Here is a 25,141-nt window from a genome sequence, read left to right on the forward strand (position 1 = left end):
CACACTCCTCCCTTATGGGGGGCCCTCTCTGAGGGCACTCCCGCCTTAAGTGATTGTTCACACCTCCCGACAAACAGACGGAGGGACCAATCGGCACTTTCGGAAGGTATCAGCTTGGGTAATCACCCCTCCCTGGGCCTGGCCGTTACCAGGGGGTATGTATGTGTCCTATCTGTCTACCCGGGGCGGGGAATTACCCATTACCCCCTCACCGGCTACGCTCGAAAATGCGTGGGTCGGCCTTCAGACACGCACAGGGAGGAAGAAAGAGAAAGGGAAAAACAAAGTAAGGGAAAGGAAAGAAGAGAGGTCTCAAATGCCGCAGCGGAGAAAAGGGTAAAGAGAAGAGGTAAGGAAAAAAGAAGGACAAAGGAAGGATAAAGACATACAAGCTCTAAGGCGGCGAATGCGTTACATTTACGAGTGTCCGTCTCCGGACATAGACACAAACCATACTCCCAGAGGGGGAGAAGGGGAAGGAAAAAGCCAGAGGTGAGGGAAGGGGCCAAGATGGGGGATAGGGAAGGATGCAGAAAAGGAAGGTATGCAGCCCGGAAAGGCAAGAGGGCCACATTAACTCGGGGTCCTGTGCTCGCTACGCATGTATCCATAAAAGAGTTGTGGACCCCCTGGGGGGTAGTACCACAGTACCACATTTTGGTGAGTAACTTTTTTGTTACAGCGACCGTCCTCATGCACTTGTATGTATTCCAAAATACATGATTTTCCTTTTATGCTCACAGTAGGATTGGTTCAGAAAATGTAGTAATAAAACTGTTCCTCTTCTGCCACAGGTATATCCTACTTGTGTGAGAGAATGTGTGTCTCCTTTTGTGAAGAAGGCTTTCGCCAAAAGCTAAAATTGTACTTAAAAATGTCTTGTATCAAAACTTATTGTTAACATCAGCAGTTAACTCACCTGATATAAGAAAGCCTTCATCATGTCTGGCTTCAAATAATTGCCTTGACCTAAACTATCCAGATATTTCTTCAGGTCCATTGACATGTACTCAAAAATTAAGTAGACTCTTGATTCATCCATTATTACATCCTCCAGCCTGGACAAAAATTTCAATTTTGAGGAAAAATTGTCTAAATTTGGCGTATCTGAAAAAATGTTAATAAAGAGCTCAGCTTACTTCACAATATTTGGATGTACCAATTCTCGAAGAAGGGATATTTCTCTGATGGTTGTTGATGGAACACCTTCGTCTTCATTTTCAAGGCGCACTTTCTTCATTGCAACTAACTGTCCAGTTGTCTTATGTTTCCCTTTGTATACAACACCATATGTGCCTAAAAAAGATCAATTGCATGTTCATCATGTATTACATGTAAACTGGGAGCAACAATAAAAGTTTTAATAGCAGCTTGCAGTGGTATGTTATGATTTTTGGTAAATATTTGCAAGTTGTGATGTGTGAATTACTGAAAATATTTAAAATGGTGTAAATTTTTAAAACAGAATCTCCATATCAAATGGATCAATCTCAGTAATCATCCCACACCTAATTATCTACTATTTGAATGAAATTTCATACAGAAGAGCTCCATATACAAAAAAATAGTGTCATATTTAAGATTGTTTAAAATTGAAAATTGCAGTAATGTGAGCAAGCTCTTCAAATTAAATGCAAAACTATTTGTGTTCCTCCCACTTAAAATTTCACTGCTGCGTCATTCACCATTTTCATGTTGCACAAGATCAAAATTGGGGAAACTCAGTCTGAACAATTTCGTGACTGGAACTATGTTTTAACAAACTATAATAAGTTGCCTTTAATAGTTCCACAGTAAAGATACGTGATATCAATTCTAACAAATTACAGCAATTAGCTGTGAACATTACAGATGTCCTGGGTACTTTTCAGGAAGGTAAATATGGAGTTTTTAAAAGACAGCCTCATCAGTCCCACAGTTAACCAACATTTTAGTAAGTAACTTTTTTTTGTTACAACAATCTTCCCTGTGCACTTGTATTCCAAAATAAATGATTTTCCTTTTATACTCACAGCAGGATTGGTTCAGAAAATGTAATAAAACTATTACTCTTCTGTCACAGATATATCCTACCCCATCAGGGATTCAGCCACCTTGGAAAGCAACCGTATCATATACCAGCTCTGTTGCAATCATTGCACAGCTTTTTATACTGGTACGACTACGAATCAGCTGTTCACCAGGATGAACAGCCACAGCCAAACTGTGGCCAAGAGCAAAGTTGACCACCTGGCACAACATGCAACTGAACTTAACATGCTCGATTTCAATGGCTGCTTCACAACCCACCCCATCTAGTCCTTCCCTTCAACATCAGCTTTGCTGAATTGCACAGCCCAATTTCCAGACCCCCGGCCTGTCATCATCTCTCTATTCACGTTCCCTCTGCTGCCCTCTGCCAGCACACATGCCCAGATTTCCCCTTCCCCGCTCTTCACCTTTTGCGCTCCCCGTTTCCTAACATCCCCTCTCCACCTTCATGCCCAACAGCCTCCTGATGTCGCACCCTTTGATAGTCTTGTCTCGCCTCCTGGTTCCTGCACACTCCATCAGACAGTACTCTTCTCTTCCCAACCCATACTCTGTTATTGTTTCCTCTTCCCCGCCCCTCCAGACTGCTGTATCCCTTCAGCATAACTGCATTCTGCTCCAAACTGCAGGAGATGGTGGTCTTGCACATGAGGTGTGCTTGCCTGTGTGAGGGAATGTGTGTCTCCTTTTGTGAAGAAGGCTTTGGCCAAAAGCTAAATGTGTAACAGTTTTTCGTTGTGCCTGTCTTGAACTCAAGATGTCATCTTTACGATTAGTAGCAACCCTTTTTCTTATGTCATAGACATTGTGTCCTAGAGTTCCCATTAACTGTTTAACAGGTTTATATTTTTAAATGCTCATTATTTCATAAGTTTCAAATAAAAACACAATTTTCACAGCATAAATTTTGTCTTAATTACCATAGTTGGTTTTCATATCAGTTTTTTAAATAACCCAGCAAACAGCTGTCTGAAAATTATCCTGTGAATGTTAATATTTATCCCATTCCATGGGTCAATTTCCACACTTTTTTATTTAGAACCATATTACGCTGGCAAGAGTTCCTTGACAAATTGCTTACAAAAGCTAGGGCCACACTAACTTTTACAAACTATATTACAGAAGTACCAGGGTGTGTGTGTGTGTGTGTGTGTGTGTGTGTGTGTGTGTGTGTGTGTGTGTGTGTGTGTGTGTGTGTGTGTGTGTGTGTGTGTTTTGGAATGGAAGTGAAATGCTGTTGTAGAGCGCGTGGTTTATGAAGAGGCGGTGGATGCTAGCAGTTTATGTTACTGTTATCCTGGTCTAGGGTTGAGCTATATAGTTAACTCCAGCTTGGGATACTGTGATCTTATGGCGTGAAGGACTAAGTAAGGAGCACATATTTTTTTTTGTTTTCTCCAAAAAAATTTCTGCTCCGAGATACAGCCCTACAAAGAGGACACTGCACATACCATTTTGAAGATGCAAATTTTGGATTTTTTTTTAAATTCTGTATCTGTTTAACAGTTCTAGGTTTTTTTTATTTATTTGAAAGATAACTGATTTATGATCACAAAGAAATTCTCCATTTGGACTGTCAAAGTTCTTTTACTATAGTATTCTGAACATTTTTATAATTTTTTTTACAACAAGCCCATCCATAAAATCTGTAATTTTTTTCTGTTGATTAGTACCACATAGTTCTACATTCCCTGGAAAGAGACTCATAAGCGTTTTAAATGGTTCCAAAATGTATGTGAAAGGTCCCAAGATTTACAGGTTTCAATTTACACAACTTCTGTTCACTCTGTTTTGTACTGAAATTAGCCAGCCAATGAACTAAAAACGTGTCCCACTGCTTCAGTATCTTCCTCTGATATACAGTGAAGCCTTCCTGTTCAACCAATAGGAACTGGAGCACTTACAATCTCTCAAAACATTGTGAACAGGAAGTGAGCACTGATGGCGTTGTTGCCATCCTTCATCTGGAAACCTATATCCAGCAGCTGGTCCATGTGGTAGCATAAAGTTCATTACAATGTCGTTTAACTCATACCTGGTGTCTATAATCTCTGCAATCCACCAGTTATAGCCATACACACAGACCACAAACATCTCCCTTCTCAGGTTGTGAAACTGAATATTATTCTGCTGTTTCTGAGTTGTTGGCCGAACAAACAAAATTTCTTCTTTCTTGCTCCTTAAAGTGCGTGCAATATGAGTTCACCCATAACTGAGTCCAAAAATGTATATTCTGAATTCCTTTCACAGGAGTAGTTAGTTTGGACCATTCTCTTTTCTGCTCACGGAATTCTTCGATTTCCTCTTTGGCCAAAAGAATGAGGGCTGTAAACATGTAAGATTTCACAACTCTCTTAAAATCCTCACCATTCTGAAGCGCAGCTGTATTTGGTCTGGAAAGCTCATGTTTTGTAGCATGGTGCTTCAGCGGGCCTCCTACACCATCACACGGCTTCTCCCCATAACCAGTAGCAGTGTATGCCCAGCCACCTGACACAATTGACTTAGGCCCACTTAATTCAAATAGCTGGTAAATATTTTTAAAATGACTAGGAGCACTATCAGAAATAATAATGATCGTCTCTGCCCCTGTTTGCAGTTGAATTTTGAGCATTGGTAGCAAAGCATGTGTTGAGGCATGTCCTGTGTCATAACTGCAACACCTATGGTCTTGTTCTGAAAATATGTCACTCCTGCAAAAATTAAAACCTGGTAATTACTCCAATGATACCCTTGTACTTCTTATGGGAGAACTGCACACCAGTTCTCAGCAAAATCACAGCGAAGCACTAAACATAGTTCTTCAGCCTGTACACACCCTTTCACTTCTGCAATGTGGTGTTGGTGCAATTTCTTCAGATGCTGGTGTGTTACTGCTTTCACTGACCATTCACCAAGTTCGTCAATGAAGCTTTCAAAGGCAACTGTTTTCTTAATTAGCTTATTTTTCTCCCATGTTGCGTATGTACTTCCTGCAGAGTTATCTGCTACGCCTTCCAGGCAAGTGTCTGTTAAGACAGTCCTCCCTCTACAGCGCAGTCATCAAAATCTTGAAACAAACAAGCCTCTCGCTTTATGTCACAGAATACTAATGACTTTACACATCCAACCAAGGAGTCATGTCCCGTCCTCCATTAAGTTCTTCAATGACGAAGTTACCACACAAAGTTAATAATTCATGCAGTACGCACATAAACAGACATCTCTAGGTGGGTGTGGAGCTACCCACTAAGGTCGTAGTGAATAAAGTTTTCATCTTCCAAAGTTGTATAGTTGCTCTAAACTGCAAAAGTTTCTTTAATACTGTAAGACATGTACCTTTTCACTTTCAAAACTTTTTGACCTTCAACTGTTACAGTCATAGTGTCTTTTTTGTTGACACTCTGGAAAGAGCTGTCCCATTCATCTTCCAGATAAAATGACTGCACTATTTGAAATTTAGCTGCTTCTACAGGTTAACCATAATAGGGATATGTCTTCTGAAGACTCCTTTCACAGACCTCACATTTTTTGATTTGTCTACCATGTACTTTTGATGATGGAACGTGATTCAAAATTGTTTTCTTTGAAAATGTCTCTGGAATAATAGTAACTTGCACCTTTTCACTGTAGGATGCACAATATGCAACAGCTGAATTGATATTTATGAAAAATTAGTTGAAAGAGGTACAAGAGTGCTTTGGTTCATTTTCTTCTGAAGATGGAATTCCTACTTTGAAGAGTGTGGTCAGTTTTGCTGCAGTTTATACATCCATAGCATTAGAAATTTCTCTGCACTTTCTTGATGCACAGAGCTTATGACTCGACTTCACTGACCACGGTTTCTTAACAGGACTAACACCTAACTCTGTAGTTGATTGATTCAGGATATTTAATTCTTCCTATATTGAGGTTCTGTCAAAACATTTAGAACACAAATAGTCGTCACTGGAAACACCTTCACTTTGAAACAGTCTTCAAATTAGAACACTTATTCCCAACCTGAACAAAGTTTGTTAATTGTCTTATATATCACTTATGGATATGCAAATAGTTAGCACACTTCACTCTCTTATGGCCCCACTCAGAAGATATTTCAAACAGTCCTTTTCACAAAACATACTGCAACTGTGTAGATTGGCAAATTCCTCACAAAAACACAGAACTAACTGGATGGTCTCAGATTTCTTAGAAGCCTGTTCAGTAAACAAAATTGCACTGAACAACTACAATACAGAAACCTGCGAAGAACAAGAACAACAACAAAACTGACGACAAAATGTAAGAAATAAGTGCAACAATGAAAATGATACGAAATAACTGCAACAAAGAAAATGATACGAAATAACTGCAACAAAGAAAATGATACGAAATAACTGCAACAAAAAAAAGATACGAAATAACTGCAACAAAAAAAAGATACGAAATAACTGCAACAAAGAAAATGATACGAAATAAATGCAACAAAGAAAATGATACGAAATAACTGCAACAAAGAAAATGATACGAAATAACTGCAACAAAGACAATAGAAATGAACACTGTAACTAATAAATTAGTAAGAAACAACTTCAGTGAAGATACGCACTACCCTTGAAAGTTACAAAAATTTTTTTTTTTTTTAAATAAAACCAGTCCAGCTTAAAAGTGGAAGCTCTCTTTTACAGTGAATATAGTACCACAGGGTACTAACCAGCAGAAAAAAATTGATTTTTCTGGATTGGCATTTTTTGAAAAATCTGAAAACTATAAAAAAATTCAAAAGGTAGCAGTAAAGAAGTTTGACAAATATGTCCAGAGGATACCACTGTGATCACAAAGCAATTATCTTACAAATAAAAAAAAACTCTATACCTAGAACTGTTAAAGACATGCAGCATTTTAAATTTTTTTCCCCGAAATTCACATCTTCAAAATAGTATTTGCAGTGTCATCTTTGGAGGACTGTATCTTGGGGGAGGATTTTTTTTGGAGAAAACAAAAATGTGTGTGTGTGTGTGTGTGTGTGTGTGTGTGTGTGTGTGTGTGTGTGTATTACTTCTGAATTTTAACATATGTTAAATTCAATAACATCCAAGACTAAGAAGGTGACCCACCTGCCTGAAGTGATACAAATTATGCCACTGTTTAATCACTGAATTGGTTCGTGTAGTTTGTATTTTTGGGGGTATCATGGGTATTATACCTGATGTTTTGGTGGTACATTGGGTAAGCTCGCAATACAGGTTTCCAGCATGGTGATTACATCCTTGGTCAAAGGAGAAGGGCGATCTTCCAGTCCCCAGTAGTTCCCAATTACTTACAGAGGGTAGTACAATTCAACTACAAGGCATGTAGATACACACTTGCTAGTGCACACTGTGTTTTAATTGTTGGTGGCTGTCACCAAGAAGGGCACAGCAAGTCTTAGCCAGTTTTGGTTGGTTTGTGGGGGTTAAAGGGACCAGACTGCTACAGTCATCGGTCCCTTTTTCCAAATACTAAAAACACCCACAGAGAATAAAAACGATCAACAGACGATAAGACAGACGACACAAAACAAGAGAAACATAGACAAAAACCAGACAAGACGAAATAAATCACACAGAGGGAGACGGTGGTTGGCCAACCATACAAACAAAAAGGGAAAAGCCAACCACCGATAAACACATGGGGAAAAATCAGACAAATCATAGGCCATAGGCCAGAATCAACACAAAAACACACACACTTACATTAAGCGATAAAATCCCCCTGCCTGAATAAAACGCAAAACCAAGTCCACCATGGCAGAGTCATCTGATAAAAGAGCAGAGAGCGTGTCAGGCAGCGCAAAAGTCTGCCTGAGCACGGTTAAAAGGGCGCACTCCGACAGAATATGGACCACCGTCAAGGACGCCCCACAATGACAAAGAGGGGGATCCTCACAACACAGTAAATAATTGTGCGTCAGTCGGGTGTGGCCAATGCGGAGCCGACAAAGGACGACCGAGTCCCTGCGGTTGGCTTGCATGGATGACCGCCACAGTCTTCGTCTCCTTGATACGGCGGAGTTAGTTTGGCATGGGCAGGTTGCGCCAATCAGTGTCCCATAAACCGAAAACTTTGCGGCGTAATAGTGCCTGCAAATCAGTCGCCGAGAGGCCAATCTCCAGAGATGGTCCACTGGTGGCCTCTTTCGCCAGGCGGTCAACAGTTTCATTGCCGGGTATCCCAACATGGCCTGGGGTCCACACAAAGACCATAGACCTGCCGCTACGGGCGAGAGTATGCAGGGATAGCCATCACCAGACGAGAACGAGGGAACACTGGTCGAGAGCTCGTAAACCGCTCAGGGAATCGCAACACATGACAAAGGACTCACCTGAGCAGGAGCGGATATACGCTAGCGCACGAAAGATGGCGACCAACTCAGCAGTGTAAACACTGCAGCCAGCCGGCAATGAACATTGTTCAAAACGGTCCCCTAGAGTTAGTGCATAGCCGACACGACCAGCAACCATCGAACCGTCTGCGTAGACAACGCCAGAGCCCTGATACGTGGCCAGGATGGAATAAAAGCGGCGTCGGAAGGCCTCCGGAGAGACTGAGTCCTTCGGCCCTCTGCCAAGTCGAGCCGAAGGCAAGGGCGAGGCACACACCACGGCGGTGTAAGCAGAGGGGCCCGGAAAGGAGGTGGAACAGGGAAACACCCAAGCCCGTAGAGAAGCTGTTTGACGTGTACGGCGATCGGACAACCCGACCAGGGCCGACGTTCTGGCAGATGGACGACTAACTCCGGGAACAGGACACGATAATTTGGATGCCCGGGAAAGCTAAAAACATGGGCAGCATAAGCAGCCAGTAATTGTTGGCGTCGTAACCGCAGTGGAGGGACACTTGCCTCCACAAGTATGCTGTCCACAGGGCTGGTTCGGAAGGCACCAGTGGCAAGGCGTATCCTGCTGTGGAGGATTGGGTCCAGCACCCGCAACGCAGATGGGGATGCTGAGCCATAAGCCAGACTCCCGTAGTCCAGACGGGACTGGATTAACGCCAGGTAAAGCTGTATGAGAGTAGATCGGTCGGCACCCCACCTGGTGTGGCTCAGGCATTGCAGAGCAGTTAGACGCCGCCAACACACCTGTTTAAGCTGCTGAATATGAGGCAGCCAAGTCAACCGGGCATCAAAAACCACCCCCAAAAACCTATGTGACTCCACCACTGTAAGAAGCTCGTCATCGAGATAAAGCTGCGGCTCCGAGTGAACAGTGCGTCGCCGGCAGAAATGCATAACGCAGGTCTTGGCTGCTGAAAACTGAAAACCATGAGCTACAGCCCAAGACTGCGCCTTGCGGATTGCGCCCTGTAGCTGACGTTCAGCAGCTGCAATGCCAATAGAGCGGTGGTAAAGGCAGAAGTCGTCAGCATACAGGGAAGCGGAGACAGAATTTCCCACTGCCGCACCGAGCCCGTTAATGGCTATTAAAAACAGACAGACACTGAGAACAGAACCCTGTGGCACACCGTTCTCCTGGACTTGGGAGGACCTATATGAGGCTGCGACGTGCACGCGGAAGGTATGGTACGACAGAAAATTGTGGATATAGATCGGCAGAGGGCCCCGAAGACCCCATCCATGAAGCGTAGAAAGAATGTGATGACGCCATGTCTTATCATACGCCTTCCGCACGTCGAAAAAGACAACGACCAGATGCTCAGCTCACGGCGGGCAAAGGCAGCACGGATGGCCGACTCCAGGCTCACCAGATTGTCGGCGGCGGAGCAGCCTGTACGGAAGCCACCCTGAGACGGAGCCAGTAGGCCCCGAGACTCCAGTACCCAATTCAAGCGCCGGCCCACCATCCGTCCAAGCAACATGCAAAGAACGTTGGTGAGGCTAATGCTATGGTAGCTGTCCACCTCTGAAGGGTTCTTCCCCGGTTTCAGAATGGGGACAACAAGACTTTCCCGCCATTGCGACGGAAACTCACCATCGACACAAATGGGGTTGTAAAGGTCGAGGAGGCGTCGCTGGCAGTCCACTGAAAAGTGTTTCAGCATCTGAGAGTGGATGCTATCTGGCCCAGGACGAAATCAAGACAAGCGGCGAGGGCACTGCGAAATTCCCACTCACTGAATGGAACATTGTACAATTCAGGATGGTGGGTGCGAAAAGAAAGACTTCAACGTTCTATCTGCTCTTTAATGGAGCGGAAGCCCAAGGAGCAATTGGCAGAGGCAGAATTCAGGGCAAAGTGCTCTTCCAAGCAGTATGCAATGACGTCGGAGTCCGTACAAACTGCTCCATTCAGTGAGAGCGCAGGAACGCTGACAGGGGTCCGATAGCCATAGAGGCGTCGAATCTTGGCCCAGACCTGCGATGGAGTGACATGGAGGCCAATGGTGGACACATACCGCTCCCAGCACTCCTGCTTGTGTTGGCACGCACGCAGCCGTTTGAAGGCGATAAGGTGTGCAATTGACGGATGTCGCTTGTGACGCTAGAGCGACCGCCGGCGAGCTTTAATCGCCTCAGCGATCTCAGACGACCACCAAGGCACAGTCCGCCGTCGAGGGGACCCAGAAGAACGGGGAATGGCAGATTCAGCGGCAGTAATGATGCCGGTGGTGACCGATTGAACCACTGCATCAATGTCATCATTAGAGAGAGGTTCAATAGCGGCAGTGGAGGACAACAAGTCCCAGTCAGCCTTATTCAGAGCCCATCTGCTAGGGCGCCCAGAAGATTGACGCTGTGGCAGTGAGAGAAAGATCGGAAAGTGGTCACTACCACACAGGTCATCATGCACTGTCCATTGGACAGACGGTAAGAGGCTAGGGCTACAGATCGAAAGGTCAATGTATGTGCCATGCACCACACTGAAGTGTGTGAAGGCACCATCATATAATATCGAGAGATCGAGCTGCGCCAATAAATGCTCAACGATGGCGCCTTGACCTGTTGCCACTAACCCACCCCACAGATGGTTATGGGCGTTAAAGTCGCCCAGTAACAAGAAAGGTGGCGGCAATTGGGCTATCAGAGCAGCCAGGACATGCTGCACAACATCACCATCCGGTGGAAGGTAAAGACTGCAGATGGTAACAGCCTGTGGCGTCCACACCCGAACAGCGACAGCCTCTAAAGGTGTTTGGAGAGGGACAGACTCACTGTGAAGAGAGTTCAGGACATATATACAGAGGCCACCAAACACCCTTTCATAAGCTGCCCAGTTCTTATAATAACCCCAATAGCCACGGAGGGCAGGGGTTCGCATTGCCAGAAACCAAGTTTCCTGCAAAGCAATGCACAGGAAAGGGTGAAGGCTGGTAAGTTGGTGGAGCTCAGTCAGGTGGTGGAAGAAACCGCTGCAGTTCCACTGGAGGATGGTGTTGTCCATGGCTGAGAAAGGCATGACGGGACTGGGAAGGCAGATTACGCCGCTGGGTCACCTGCTGCCTCCGATTGAGCACCTGTGAAAGTGCTTTCCATGGCGTCCGAGGGACCGGCGAGATCGAGGTCCTCAGCGGACGCCAGAATCTCCACCTCATCCTCAGATGCAGAGCTGGAAGGTTGCGGTGGGATGGCTGCCACCGCGAGTTCCTTGGGCTGAGAGCTCTTCTTCTTGGGTTTCTCACACTGTTCCTTGGGTCGCACTGGCTGGGAGGGCTTCACCGATTCAGTCTCCGGGACGGAGGAGGATCGTGAAGCCCTGCGACCAGCTGATTGTGGGCACTTACGCCACTGTCGGTCGTCAGCCTTCTCGCTGGCGGAAACTTGGGAAGGGAAGGACCCAAGGGACCGCTCGCGAGCATGAGAAGCCAAAGAAGTTGGACACTTCTCCGGCTTAGAAGTGGGGACGGACGTCCCCGATGGGTGGGATGGTGTTGCTCCTGAGGTAGGTGGCGAGGGAGCAACCCGGTGGGTAGAGCCCCCCCACTGGCGAGGGGGCAGGAGGAGTTGTACTACTACTCGTCGATCCGGCCACAATTGGAGTAACAGACGGGGCTAGCACAGGTGTTGTAGCAGCAGCGTAGGAAGATGTCATTCTCACAGGATGGAGTCGGTGATATTTCCTTTTGGCCTCAGTATAGGTCAGTCGGTCCAGGGCCTTGTATTCCATGATTTTACGCTATTTCTGGAAAATTCAGCAGTCTGGCGAGCAAGGTGAATGGTGCTCCCCGCAGTTGACACAGATGGGAGGCGGGACACATGGAGTATTGGGATGTGATGGGCGTCCACAATCTCGACATGTGAGGCTGGAAGTGCAGCGAGAAGACATATGGCCGAACTTCCAGCACTTAAAGCACCGCATCGGGGGAGGGATATAGGGCTTAACGTCACATCGGTAGACCATCACCTTGAATTTTTCCGGTAATGTATCCCCTTCGAAGGCCAAGATGAAGGCACCGGTAGCAATCTGATTTTCCTTCGAACCCCGATGGACGCGACGGACGAAATGTACACCTCGGCGCTCTAAATTGGCGCGCAGCTCTTCATCAGACTGCAAAAGAAGATCCCTATGGTAAATAACTCCCTGGTCCATATTTAAACTCTTATGGGGTAGGATCGTAACGGCAATATCCCCCAACTTGTCACAAGCGAGTAACCGTCGTGACTGGGCAGAGGATGCCGTTTGTATCAGGACTGACCCAGAGCGCATTTTTGACATGCCCTCCACATCCCCAAACTTGTCCTCTAAATACTCGACGAAGAACTGAGGCTTTGTGGAGAGGAAAGACTCCCCATCAACCCTTGTACAAACTAAGAAGCGGGGCGAATAACTGCTACTGCCATCGTGAGACTTACGTTCCTCCCACGGTGTGGCCAGGGAGGGGAACGTTTTCGGATCGTACTTCTGAGCGTTAAACTGAGCCCGAGAACGCTTAGAGACTGCTGGTGGCTGGCCACCAGCGAGAGAGAATGTACCACGCTTCATTGCGGGCCAGCCATAGCAAGAGCCACCTGGCAGGAAGGCCGTTGCTGGGAGTCCCAATACCCCAGGAGGATAGGCATCTACTCCTTGGCATACGTGGGGAGTTAACGGCTCATGCATCAGTAGAGCGATCCCTGTGTTGTCAGGGGGCTACAACCAACAGGGTACATGGCGGCCCCACCACAACGGTCTGGCTACCATGCTGGATGTTAGGTAACATGTGGTCCATGGTCGCTGTCGGTGCAGAAAGAGGCACTGCACAGATCTGTACGCAGAAACAGAGTCATGCCCAAGAGATGGAGAGCGGACAGGACTGCAATTCAACGGTGTATAAGCTGGCGAAAGGTCTGATTGCAAGATGGACACAATGTACCAAGTAAGGCGTCCTTCCCCAATCGGCTTGCTCTTCGGAAAATTTTGAGAGATGGAAGTCAAACCCAACAGGGGCCGAAAAGTTTGAGACTCCTTTTAGTCGCCTCTTACGACAGGCTGGAATACCGCAGGCCTATTCTAACCCCCGAACCCGCAGGGGACTTAGCCAGTGTGCTACTGGAAATGACTGTATGTGTTAAGAGGTAAGTTAGTGCATGTTCATCAGCTTTTTCTCAGTAATGATTAATGGCAAAAAAAGGTCAATTGGGTCCAAGGTCACTCTCAGTAACTGTGTCAGCACAGCTGTTAAGCCTACAATAAACATAAGTTTTTTGTCTGCTCTCATCCTTACACGGACGGGCCAATGCAATTCTAGGGTCTGAGTGACCTGCCCTTCCTTCTTTAACCTTCCATAACTTACCCCTATCCTTCGTAAGGAATGAACTAACAATCCTGAAAGCTAGGATAGTACACATGTCAATAACTTTCATAAAGCAAGTAACCGCTGTATTTTATTAGAAATGATGACACGTAACTTCTATGAGGAGTTTCTGAAGATCACTCAGGGCACATTTATCATTAAAACATTATTGCAATAACAGAAGGTCGATAGCTCACCTACTTTTTAACAATTATGACTTCATGTAGCATAAAAATGGTGAATGACTCAGCTTTGAAATTTCAATAGTGTATTCATCAAAAATTGTCTTACATGTTATCCAAACACGCACTTTGAATTACTACTAGTTTCAGTTTTCATCTCTCTTAAATTTCGCCAAAATCGTCACAGTTTACAGGGTATTAGGGAATTTTTCCATTCCACCCTTTTGCTTTGGCCCATGATGTCATCAACATGACAGATACACCTACTTCTAGCTGATACAAAATGGTGGTGATGTCACTACATACTTATGCCAACAAAAGCAAACAAAAATAGAAATGACACAAGAATGTCTCACTCTAACAATCAAATGAAACTAATGAGACAACTGCAGGTAATAGGGGGTTTAAGGTGGGGACCAGCTAATTATATAACAATACAAAACACTACACCATCCCGAAACACATATCATAAAAAATCCCTTAACTCACAACATCATACAACAGCCAAAGAACCAAGAGGAATCTTATACTTCACTCCAGCTACACAGCTCAAATGATGCCCACGATACCAAAAAACCAAAACCTGCAATTTCAAGAAGTGGAATCTGACATTTCCCTTGACCTATATAGTTCAAATGGAGCCCGCAATACCAGAAAACCGACACCTACAATTCCGGAAAGTGGAATCTGACATTTCTCTTGGCCTATATAGCTCAAATGCAGCTCTCAATACCTACTGGCAAAACCACAAACTTCACACACCTACATAACTCTCAAAACACCACAGAAACAAAACTAACAACTCAAAAATCCAAAAACCCCATACTTATTAGATCAATTAAAACAACCAAAATATAAAACAGACAAAACATCACAATTACTACAGAATAAAATCAAAAGTGACACCGCCGTAAGTTAGCATAGCCCATGTGGGGGAGGTGGTTTGCATGCTCTAGATCCAGAGGGCCATGCCACTGATAGCGTAGCTACCAGCAGGGTCGCCCATGCCGGACAGGCCAAAGGGGAGGAGCCAGACGAAGTATGTCCCACAACATCCTATCGATAACATGTCTCCTGTCCTATCCCAAGACCATCCTTTTTCCTTATCAATTTAAATTTCCTTCAACACAGGGCAGGGAGGGCTCTAGAGGTGTGGTGAAGCCAGTCTCCCTAAGGGAGTAAACCCAACAAATCCAGGCCCTCAAGCTTGGGGGTTGATCATGGTGCTAACAACCCCATATCGGAAAAACATATTGTTACGAAACTAAAAAATAGGAACAGCAGGACTGATGAATGACCCATGCAAGGGAAAAATGCCATAAACAGAAAATTGATACATACTTTGCTACTTGGAATGTAAGAACTTTGAACAAAACAGGTGCTCTACATGGACTCCAACAAGAAATGGAGAAATACCGTAGAGGAGTAGCAGCAATTCACGAAGTCAGATGGAAAGGAGATGGTATCAGGAAGTGGTAATTACACAATTATGTATAGTGGAAGAGACAGTGGAATAGTAGGCGGTACTGGCTTTCTTGTAGACAATAAGTATAAAGCAGCAGGCATAAATTTTAACCCTTTAAATGAAAGGATGTGTACTTTGAGAATGACAGCCCACTTCTTCAACATCACACTAGTATGTGTGAATACACCCACAGAAGATGATGAGGATGAAGTGAAAGATGAGTTTTATTGTCAAATGGAACAGGAATTAGAAGGCATACCAAGGAATGATGTAAAGATACTGATGGGTGACTTCAAAGCAAAGGTGGGAAAAGAAGAAGCCTTTAGAGAAACAGTAGAAGTGAAAGCCTGCATGAGATGTTGAATACAAAATGGACAAAGATTTTAAGACTTTGCCAAGGGCAATGCAATGATAGTGAAAAGTACATGGCTCCAGAGAAACAACATAAGGGAAACCACATGTCTCTTGTCAGATGACACTACTTTTAATCAAACTGACCATGTGGGAATCAACAGGGGACAAGCGTCTGACATCCTTGAAGTTGATAGCTGTCTATAGATCCAGAGGGAAGAGAAAAGCTCCACAAAGATTAAATGTTTCCAAATTGAAAGAGAAGGGAGTATCTGAAAAGTATGAAACAGAACTGCAGAAGAGGTGTGAGGCTAAACAAAGCCAAGCTCTGAAAAGCATTGAAGGGAAGTGGATTATGATGAAAGAGGCTCTGCAAGAAACTGCAGAAGTAGTTTTAGGTTTAGAAGAAAGGGTGAAAAGGGCAGAGTGGAACAATGAAGATTGTAAAAAGGCAGTGGAAGAGAGAAATGAGGCAAGGAAGAAAATGATAAACAGGACAAAAAGATCTAATACAGAAGAATTCATGAAGGAAAGAAGAAAGAAACACATATTAGAGAAGTACTGGATTATAGAGCTAAAAGAGTAGTGTAATGACCAAGAAGTAAGAAAATTCTACAAGACAGTTCAGGAACTGAAGAAAGGCTTCCAACCATGTACGGTATTCTGCAGAGATAAAGAAGGAAATTTTATAGGAGGAGAAGAACAGGTTCTAGATCAATGGGCTAAATATTTCTGTGAAGTGCTGAATGTCACTATATAAAGAGAAGTTTTAGAAGAAATTGAAAAAGAAGGTGACCAACTGTGACTGAATGTTAGTCAGGATGAAAGACCTGTACCTATACCAGTAATAGAGGAAGTTAGCAAGACAATTAAAAGCCTAAGGAATAATAAGGCTCCAGGTAACGACGACATTTCAGCAGAGATGATCAAGGGTGGAGGTGAACATCTAACAAGATTGGTACATCAGCTGGTAGTGGAAATATGGGAAAAGGGGAGAGATGTCAGTCCAGTGGAACATAGCCATTAGATGCCCAATTCACAAGAAGAACGACAAAGTAAACTGTGAAAATTATTGTGGTATTGCTTTAGTCAGCATGGTGTACAAAGTATTAGACAAAGTCATTGCTATGAGACTTGCACCAATTACAGAAGGAATACTCAGACTACCAGTGTGGTTTTTGACAGGACAGACCAACAACTGACCAGATCTTCATTATTAGGCAAATAATAGAATAGTTCCTCCCCCCCCATGAACCATGGACCTTGCCGTTGTTGGGGAGTCTTGCGTGCCTCATCGATACAGATAGCCGTACCGTAGGTGCAACCACAATGGAGGGGTATCTGTTGAAAGGCCACACAAACGTGTGGTTCCTGAAGACGAGCAGCAGCCTTTTCAGTAGTTGCAAGGGCAACAGTCTGGATGATTGACTGATCTGGCCTTGTAACACTCACCAAAACGGCCTTGCTGTTGCGGTACTGCGAACGGCTGAAAGCAAGGGGAAACTACAGCTGTGATTTTTCCCGAGGGCATGCAGCTTTACTGTATGGATAAATGATGATGGTGTCCTCTTCGGTAAAATAGTCCCCCATTCGGGTATTCAAGCGAGGACTACTCAAGAGGATGTCGTTATCAGGAGCGTGGAATGTCAGATCCCTTAATCGGGAAGGTAGGTTAGAAAATTTAAAAAGGGAAGTGGGTAGGTTAAAGTTAGATATAGCGGGAATCAGTGAAGTTCGGTGGGAGGAGGAACAAGACTTCTGGTCAGATGAATACAGGGTTATAAATACAAAATCAAATGGGGTAATGCAGGAGTAGGTTTAATAATGAATAAAAAAATAGGAGTGCGGGTAAGCTACATCAAACAGCATAGTGAACGCATTGTTGTGGCCAAGATAGACACGGAGCCCACACCTACTACAGTAGTACAAGTTTAAATGCCAACTAGCTCTGCAGATGAGGAAGAAATTGAAGAAATGCATGATGAGATAAAAGAAATTATTCAAGTAGTGAAGGTAGGCGAAAATTTAATAGTCATGGGTGACTGGAATTCGACAGTAGGAAAAGGGAGAGAAGGAAACATAGTAGGTGAATATGGATTGGGGCTAAGAAATGAAAGAGGAAGCCGTTTGTTAGAATTTTGCACAGAGCATAACTTAATCATAGCAAACACTTGGTTCAAGAATCATAAAAGAAGGTTGTATACATGGAAGAATCCTGGAGATACTAAAAGGCATCAGATAGATTATATAATGGTAAGACGGAGAGTTTGGAACCAGGTTTTAAATTGTAGGACATTTCCAGGGGCAGAGGTGGACTCTGACGACAATCTATTGGTTATGAACTGTAGATTAAAACTGAAGAAACTACAAAAATGTGGGAATTTAAGGAGATGGGACCTGGATAAACTGACTAAACCAGAGGTTGTACAGAATTTCAGGGAGAGGATAAGGGAACAATTGACAGGAATGGGGGAAAGAAATACATAAGAAGAAGAATGGGTAGCTCTGAGGGATGAAGTAGTGAAGGCAGCACAGGATCAAGCAGGTAAAAAGACGAGGGCTAGTAGAAATCCTTGGGTAACAGAAGAAATATTGAATTTAATTGATGAACGAAGAAAATATAAAAATGCAGTAAATGAAGCAGGCAAAAAGGAATACAAACATCTCAAAAATGAGATTGACAGGAAGTGCAAAATGGCTAAGCAGGCATGGCTAGAGGACAAATGTAAGGATGTTGAGGCTTATCTCACTAGGGGTAAGATAAATACTGCCTACAGGAAGATTAAAGAGACCTTTGGAGATAAAAGAACCACTTGTATGAACATCAAGAGCTCAGATGGAAACCAGTTCTATGCAAAAAAGGGAAAGCGGAAAGGTGGAAGGAGTATATAGAGGGTCTATGCAAGGGCGATGTACTTGAGGACAATATTATGGAAATGGAAGAGGATGTAGATGAAGATGAAATGGGAGATACGATACCGCATGAAGAGTTTGATAGAGCACTGAAAAACCTGAGTCGAAACAAAGCCCCCCGGAGTAGACAACATTCCCTTAGAACTATTGATGGCTTTGGGAGAGCCAGTCCTGACAAAACCCTACCATCTGGTGAGCAAGATGTATGAGACAGGTGAAATACCCTCAGACTTCAGGAAGAATTAATAATTCCAATCCCAAAGAAAGCAGGTGTTGACAGATGTGAAAATTACCGAACTATCAGTTTAATAAGTCACAGCTGCAAAATACCAATGCGAATTCTTTACAGACAAATGGAAAAACTGGTAGAAGCCGACCACGGGGAAGATCAGTTTGGATTCCGTAGAAATACTGGAACACGTAAGGCAATACTGACCTTACGACTTATCTTAGAAGAAAGTTTAAGGAAAGGCAAACCTACGTTTCTAGCATTTGTAGACTTGGAGAAAGCTTTTGCAATGTTGACTGGAATACTCTCTTTCAAATTCTAAAGGTGGCAGTGGTAAAACACAGTGAGCGAAAGGCTATTTATAATTTGTACAGAAACCAGATGGCAATTATAAGAGTCGAGGGACATGAAAGGGAAGCAGTGGTTGGGAAGGGAGTGAGACAGGGTTGTAGCCTCACCCAGATGTTGTTCAATCTGTATATTGAGCAAGTAGTGAAGGAAACAAAAGAAAAATTTGGAGTAGGTATTAAAATCCATGGAGAAGAAATAAAAAACTTGAGGTTCTACATCTACATTCATACTCCGAAAGCCACCCAATGGTGTGTGGCGGAGGGCACTTTACGTGCCACTGTCATTACCTCACTTTTCTGTTCCAGTCGCGTATGGTTCACGGGAAGAACGACTGTCTGAAAGCCTCCGTGCGCGTTTGAATCTCTCTAATTTTACATTCGTGATCTCCACGGGAAGTATAAGTAGGGGGAAGCAGTATATTCGATACCTCATCCAGAAACGCACCCTCTCGAAACCTGGCGAGCATGCTACACCGCGATGCAGAGCGTCTCTCTTGCAAAGTCTGCCACTTGAGTTTGCTGAACATCTCCGTAACGCTATCACGGTTACCAAATAACCCTTTGACGAAACACACCGCTGTTCTTTGAATGTTCTCTATCTCCTCTGTCAACCCGATCTGGTATGGATCCCACACTCATGAGCAATACTCAAGTATAGCTCAAACAAGTGTTTTGTAAGCCACCTCCTTTGTTGATGGACTACATTATCTAAGGACTCTCCCAATGAATCTCAATGTGGTACCCGCCTTACCAACAATTAATTCTATATGATCATTCCACTTCAAATCGTTCCGCACGCATACTCCCAGATATTTAAAAGAAGTAACTGCTACCAGTGTTTTTTCCGCCATCATATAATCGTACAATAAAGGATCCTTCTTTCTATGTATTCGCAATACATTACATTTGTCTACGTTAAGGGTCAGTCGCCACTCCCTACACCAAGTGCCTATCCGCTGCAGATCTTCCTGCATTTCGCTACAATTTTCTACTGCTGCAACTTCTCTGTACACTACAGCATCATCCGCAAAAGCCACATGGAACTTCCGACACTATCTACTAGGTCATATATATATAGTGAAAAGCAATGGTCCCATAACACTCCTCTGTGGCACACCAGAGGTTACTTTAACGTCTGTAGACGTCTCTCCATTGATAACAACATGCTGTGTTCTGTTTGCTAAAAACCCTTCAATCCAGCCACACAGCTGGTCTGATATTCCGTAGGCTCTTACTTTGTTTATCAGGCGACAGTGCGGAACTGTATCGAATGCCTTCCGGAAGTCTAGGAAAACAGCATTTACCTGGGAGCCTGTATCTAATAATTTCTGGGTCTCACGAACAAATAAAGCGAGTTGGGTCTCACACTATCACTGTTTCCGGAATCCATGTTGATTCCTACAGAGTAGATTCTGGGTTTCCAAAAACGACATGATACTCGAGCAAAAAACATGTTATAAAATGCCGATGACATTGTAATTCTGTCAGAGACAGCAAAGAACTTGGAAGAGCAGTTGAACGAAATGGACAGTGACTTGAAAGGAGGGTATAAGATGAACACCAATAAAAGCAAAACGAGGATAATGGAATGTAGTCGAATTAAGTCAGGTGATGCTGAGGGAATTAGATTAGGAAATGAGACACTTAAAGTAGTAAAGGAGTTTTGCTATTTAGGAAGTAAAATAACTGATGATGGTCGAAGTAGAGAGGATATAAAATGTAGACTGGCAATGGCAAGGAAAGCGTTTCTGAAGAAGAGAAATTTGTTAAAATCGATTTAAATGTCAGGAAGTCATTCCTGAAAGTATTTGTATGGAGTGTAGCCATGTATGGAAGTGAAACATGGACAGTAAATAGTTTGGACAAGAAGAGAATAGAAGCTTTAGAGATGTGGTGCTACAGAAGAATGTTGAAGATTAGGTGGGTAGATCACAAAACTGATGGGGAGGTATTGAATAGGATTGGGGAGAAGAGAAGTTTGTGGCACAACTTGACTAGAAGAAGGAATCGATTGCTAGGACATGTTCTGAGGCATCAAGTGATCACAAATTTAGCATTGGAGGGCAGCGTGGAAGGTAAAAATCATAGAGGGAGACCAAGAGATGAATACACTAAGCAGATTTAGAAGGATGTAGGTTGCAGTAGGTACTGGGAGATGGAGCTTGCACAGGACATATTAGCATAGAGAGCTGCATCAAACCAGTATCAGGACTGAAGACCACAACAACAACAGGAAGGGATGGACATAATGGTGGTCCACCACTGTCATTGATTGGATGGGAAAGATTTGCAATTGCATCGAGTCTTTTCCTTTCGATTTGACAACAATTTTTACATAAAATTTGATTGCATCCTTAGGATAATTTCTTAAATTGGTTACAGTTTCTGTATCACAGTTACATCAGTTTTTACGACTTGTCAAGCAGAATGTGTGCATAAATTTTCTACTTATAGAAATAGAATAGTTATGGATATAATGTGGATGTACACCAACTTTTCGTATACTTTAAACAGGCCTATGATAAAAAGGAAAAAGCTATACGACACCTTAATGGAGATTGAATTCCCAAGTAAACTTATCAGGCTGGTACAAATGAACCTCACCAGCACAAAATGCCAGGTAAAAGCAGAAGGAAAACTTTCTGAAGAATTTGAAGTCAACCAAGGGTTAAGACAGGGTGATGTATTATCCAAACTACTCTCTAACATAGTGTTGGAAACAGTGATGCAAAGGGTGGAGACTTATAGCCAAGGTGGCGCTCTGTTTAACCGTATGCACCAAAATCTAGCTTATGCTGCTGATGTGTGTATGCTGTCTAGAAGTTTGAAAGAAATGGAAGAAGGATTTGTCAGAGTGGGAAAGGAGGCAGAATAGTTGGGACTTACAGTAAACAACACAAAAACACAGTACCTCTTTGCTTCCAGGAAAAATGCTATTGTTAAAGAGAAATATATTACATTGAACAGAGGCAATTATGAGAGAAGTTCCAATACCTGGGTGTGCTAGTTACGGAGGGTAGCAGAATAAGAGAAGAAATAAAATCTAGGATTGCTGCAGGAAATAGAGCTTACTGGGCCCTGATCAAGATCCTTCAGTCACATAGCCTGAGCAGAAAATCGAAGGTGACTGTCCATCGAACAGTCATAAGACAGGTGGTAATATATGGCTCAGAAACATGGACAATGGGTGTAGCACAAGAGCAGCTCTTCAGAAGATGGGAGAGGAAAATACTGAGAAAGATTTTTGGAACCATGTACGAGGTGAGACAACGGAGGATAAGAAGAAAAAAGGAATTGGAAGAACTGTATAGAAAGCCTGACTTGGTGACTGAAAATAAGTGTAACAGATTGAGATGGCTGGGCCATGTAGAGCAAATGTCTAAGGATCGAGCTGTCAAAAAGGTTTATCCAGATGGCAAAAGGAGCAGAAACGATGGGTGCAGGACGTGAAAAATGATTCGAGAAAAGTTGGAGTCAGGAGGTGGAGGAAACAAGCAGAAAATTGTTATGCTTGGGCTGTGATCATCGGAGAGGCCAAGGCCCTACATGGGCTGTAGCACCAAGGAGTAAGTTAAGTAACACTCAAATGAACCCCGGCAAGAGTACACATTAGACTCAGCACATCAACATCCACCACCAGAGAGTGCCATCAAATAAAACACATCTACAAACACTAAAACACCGTACCACAGTGGCGTCACACCATTACATCACAGGTCAAAGCAGACAGGCGGAATCGCATGCTTCCAACCACTCGCTTAAAGAATATTTTGCAGCCCTGTTCATTGCTTTTTTTCTTCTGTCTTTTGCCACGTTGATTTTATTCCGTAAAGGACATTGTGCAAAATTTCATCGTGGTTGGAGATTGTCAGTTGGGAACCAAAGGCCAATGCCTCTGTCAAGTTGTGTGGGTGCGTGCAACAAGGAGAATATAGATTAAAAGGAGGGAGGGAGCTTCAGGGTGGGAGGAGAAATAAGGAAATGACGCATGGAAGAATAGGCAAGCCCACACTAGCACTCATAGGTGAGTTTCAGGTAGCACATTAATTGGAGTAGTTGCAAGGAGAAAACAGCAGAGAGAATAGGCCCTATTTATGTAACTCGGATAAGCTGGTGTAGATGTTGGGGAGGATCTAGATGAAACATCCACTGAGGCATATCAGGTGGGCCTCAATCTCTGCTAGCATTGTCACACACCCACATCCAATCCTACCCCATTGCATCCCAATTCACTATATTGATCTATACCCACACTTTTCCCCCCACAATTTCCCTTGCCTTCTATCCCCCCCCCCCCTGCCCATTTCCACATCCCAACACCACAACCCTAGATTGTGGCTACGTGAGCTGGCTGATACTACGTTTATATCACATTCCTTTGGTGCTTCGGGCTCCTGTCACCCAACCCACCAAACTACACATGTTTAATTGCAGTGTCACTTTCATTCCTCAAGACCACTGTACAGTGTGTGGTGACTGTTACTCTTATTTATTGAAACTGAGCACACAATGATCTTAAGAGCAAGAGTATAAAAATCCACTAACATCATAAAAATGTACATCAATTAGTTTTGCTTCTGATAAACGGACTTGTTGGTCAACTTTGAAATTGTGTGTTCCCAAATAATGAATACCCATTTAACAAACAACTAAATTTCTTCCTGACTAGGTTCACTTTTATGCAAGTGAGTGATATATTGTTATGTAACAAAGCTTGGATGAGGTAAATATCTCGAAACTAATTAATTAATTAGCCAGTACCATACTATCTATGCCTCTTAAGCCACACCTTTGTAAATTTATTTTTTTTATGTGTAGTGGAGTCCACCACCTCTACCTCATGCTGCAGCTATTTATAAAACGAAATGGAAAGGTGAGGAGATCTCAGCCCATGACAACTCTGCCTCAATGAGGTTATGAGCATTTTAACAAGCACTGGCTGCAATGAATTACCACCGCTAGGAAGAAAACAAAAATACCTCGTCTGGTCCTGTAACACCGTGGTACAAAAAAATGGTTCAAATGGCTCTGAGCACTATGGGACTTAACATCTTAGGTCATCAGACCCCTACAACTAAGAACTACTTAAACCTAACTAACCTAAGGACATCACACACATCCATGCCCGAGGCAGGATTCGAACCTGCGACCGTAGGAGTCCCACGGTTCCAGACAGCAGCGACTAGAACCGCACGGCCACCGAGGCCGGTACCGTGCTACAGTCTCAAATAGTTTCAATACACCACAACACTGTACTAAGTAGTTGCAATCGTGAAGGACTGGTATGACCATATTATACCAACACCATTTTCAGACGTTTGCTGAGAGATAATAAAGAGAAGCGCTCCAGAGTTAATAGTTTAGTCATTTTCTATATCATTACATGAGAGCCACAGACTCATCTGTTTGCATTGGTGGACAAAAGTCTGATTAACGAAATTTTCACAGCTCTGTGAGAACGCTGATTTACGTACCCTCTAAAAGCAATTCCTAAAGCACCTATATAATTCTGAAAACTTCCTGCGTTAGACAGTTTTGCTAGTTACACGTCAAAAACATACGAAAAATAAGTGTGTAACAAAACCTGCAGCTACGTTCTTGCTATATATTATTTAGATCTAAAGCAAATATTGATAGACAAAAATCGTAACGTGTACGCCGAGTACAATGGCATTATAATACACTGTTTCTCTCTTGATTAGTTATTTCTATAAAATTTAACTGATAAATTATGGCACAGCTATTATTTTACCTTCGCCAAGCTTTTCCAATTTATGGTAAACGTCCATCACAATAATAATCCTTAAGTCACCACCCACACTTCCCAACACCCGCCACCGGTGACAAATTCAAACTCAAAATGTTCAACAGCCAATCACAACACTGCACCGGCCAAAGTTTCTCCTTGCGGTAACTGACGGTTCTTGACATGGATATAAAGAAAACAAAA

General features: G+C 43.4%; 1 protein-coding gene across 1 annotated transcript in view; it reads right to left on the reverse strand.

Annotated features, from left to right (window-relative positions):
- Positions 1 to 25,141, reverse strand: part of LOC126279120 (cyclin-dependent kinase 1-like) — an 82,698-nt gene extending 57,557 nt beyond the window's left edge. Inside the window, exons 1-3 of the mRNA XM_049979599.1 lie at positions 24,944 to 25,141; positions 1,140 to 1,296; positions 920 to 1,058 (exon numbers count right to left, since the gene is read on the reverse strand). Coding sequence (XP_049835556.1) covers positions 920 to 1,058; positions 1,140 to 1,296; positions 24,944 to 24,980 — 333 coding nt within the window. The 5' untranslated portion in view covers positions 24,981 to 25,141. The remainder of the gene's footprint in view (positions 1 to 919; positions 1,059 to 1,139; positions 1,297 to 24,943) is intronic.

This window comes from Schistocerca gregaria, chromosome 6 (genome assembly GCF_023897955.1).
Source record: "Schistocerca gregaria isolate iqSchGreg1 chromosome 6, iqSchGreg1.2, whole genome shotgun sequence".
NCBI lineage: Eukaryota > Metazoa > Arthropoda > Insecta > Orthoptera > Acrididae > Schistocerca > Schistocerca gregaria.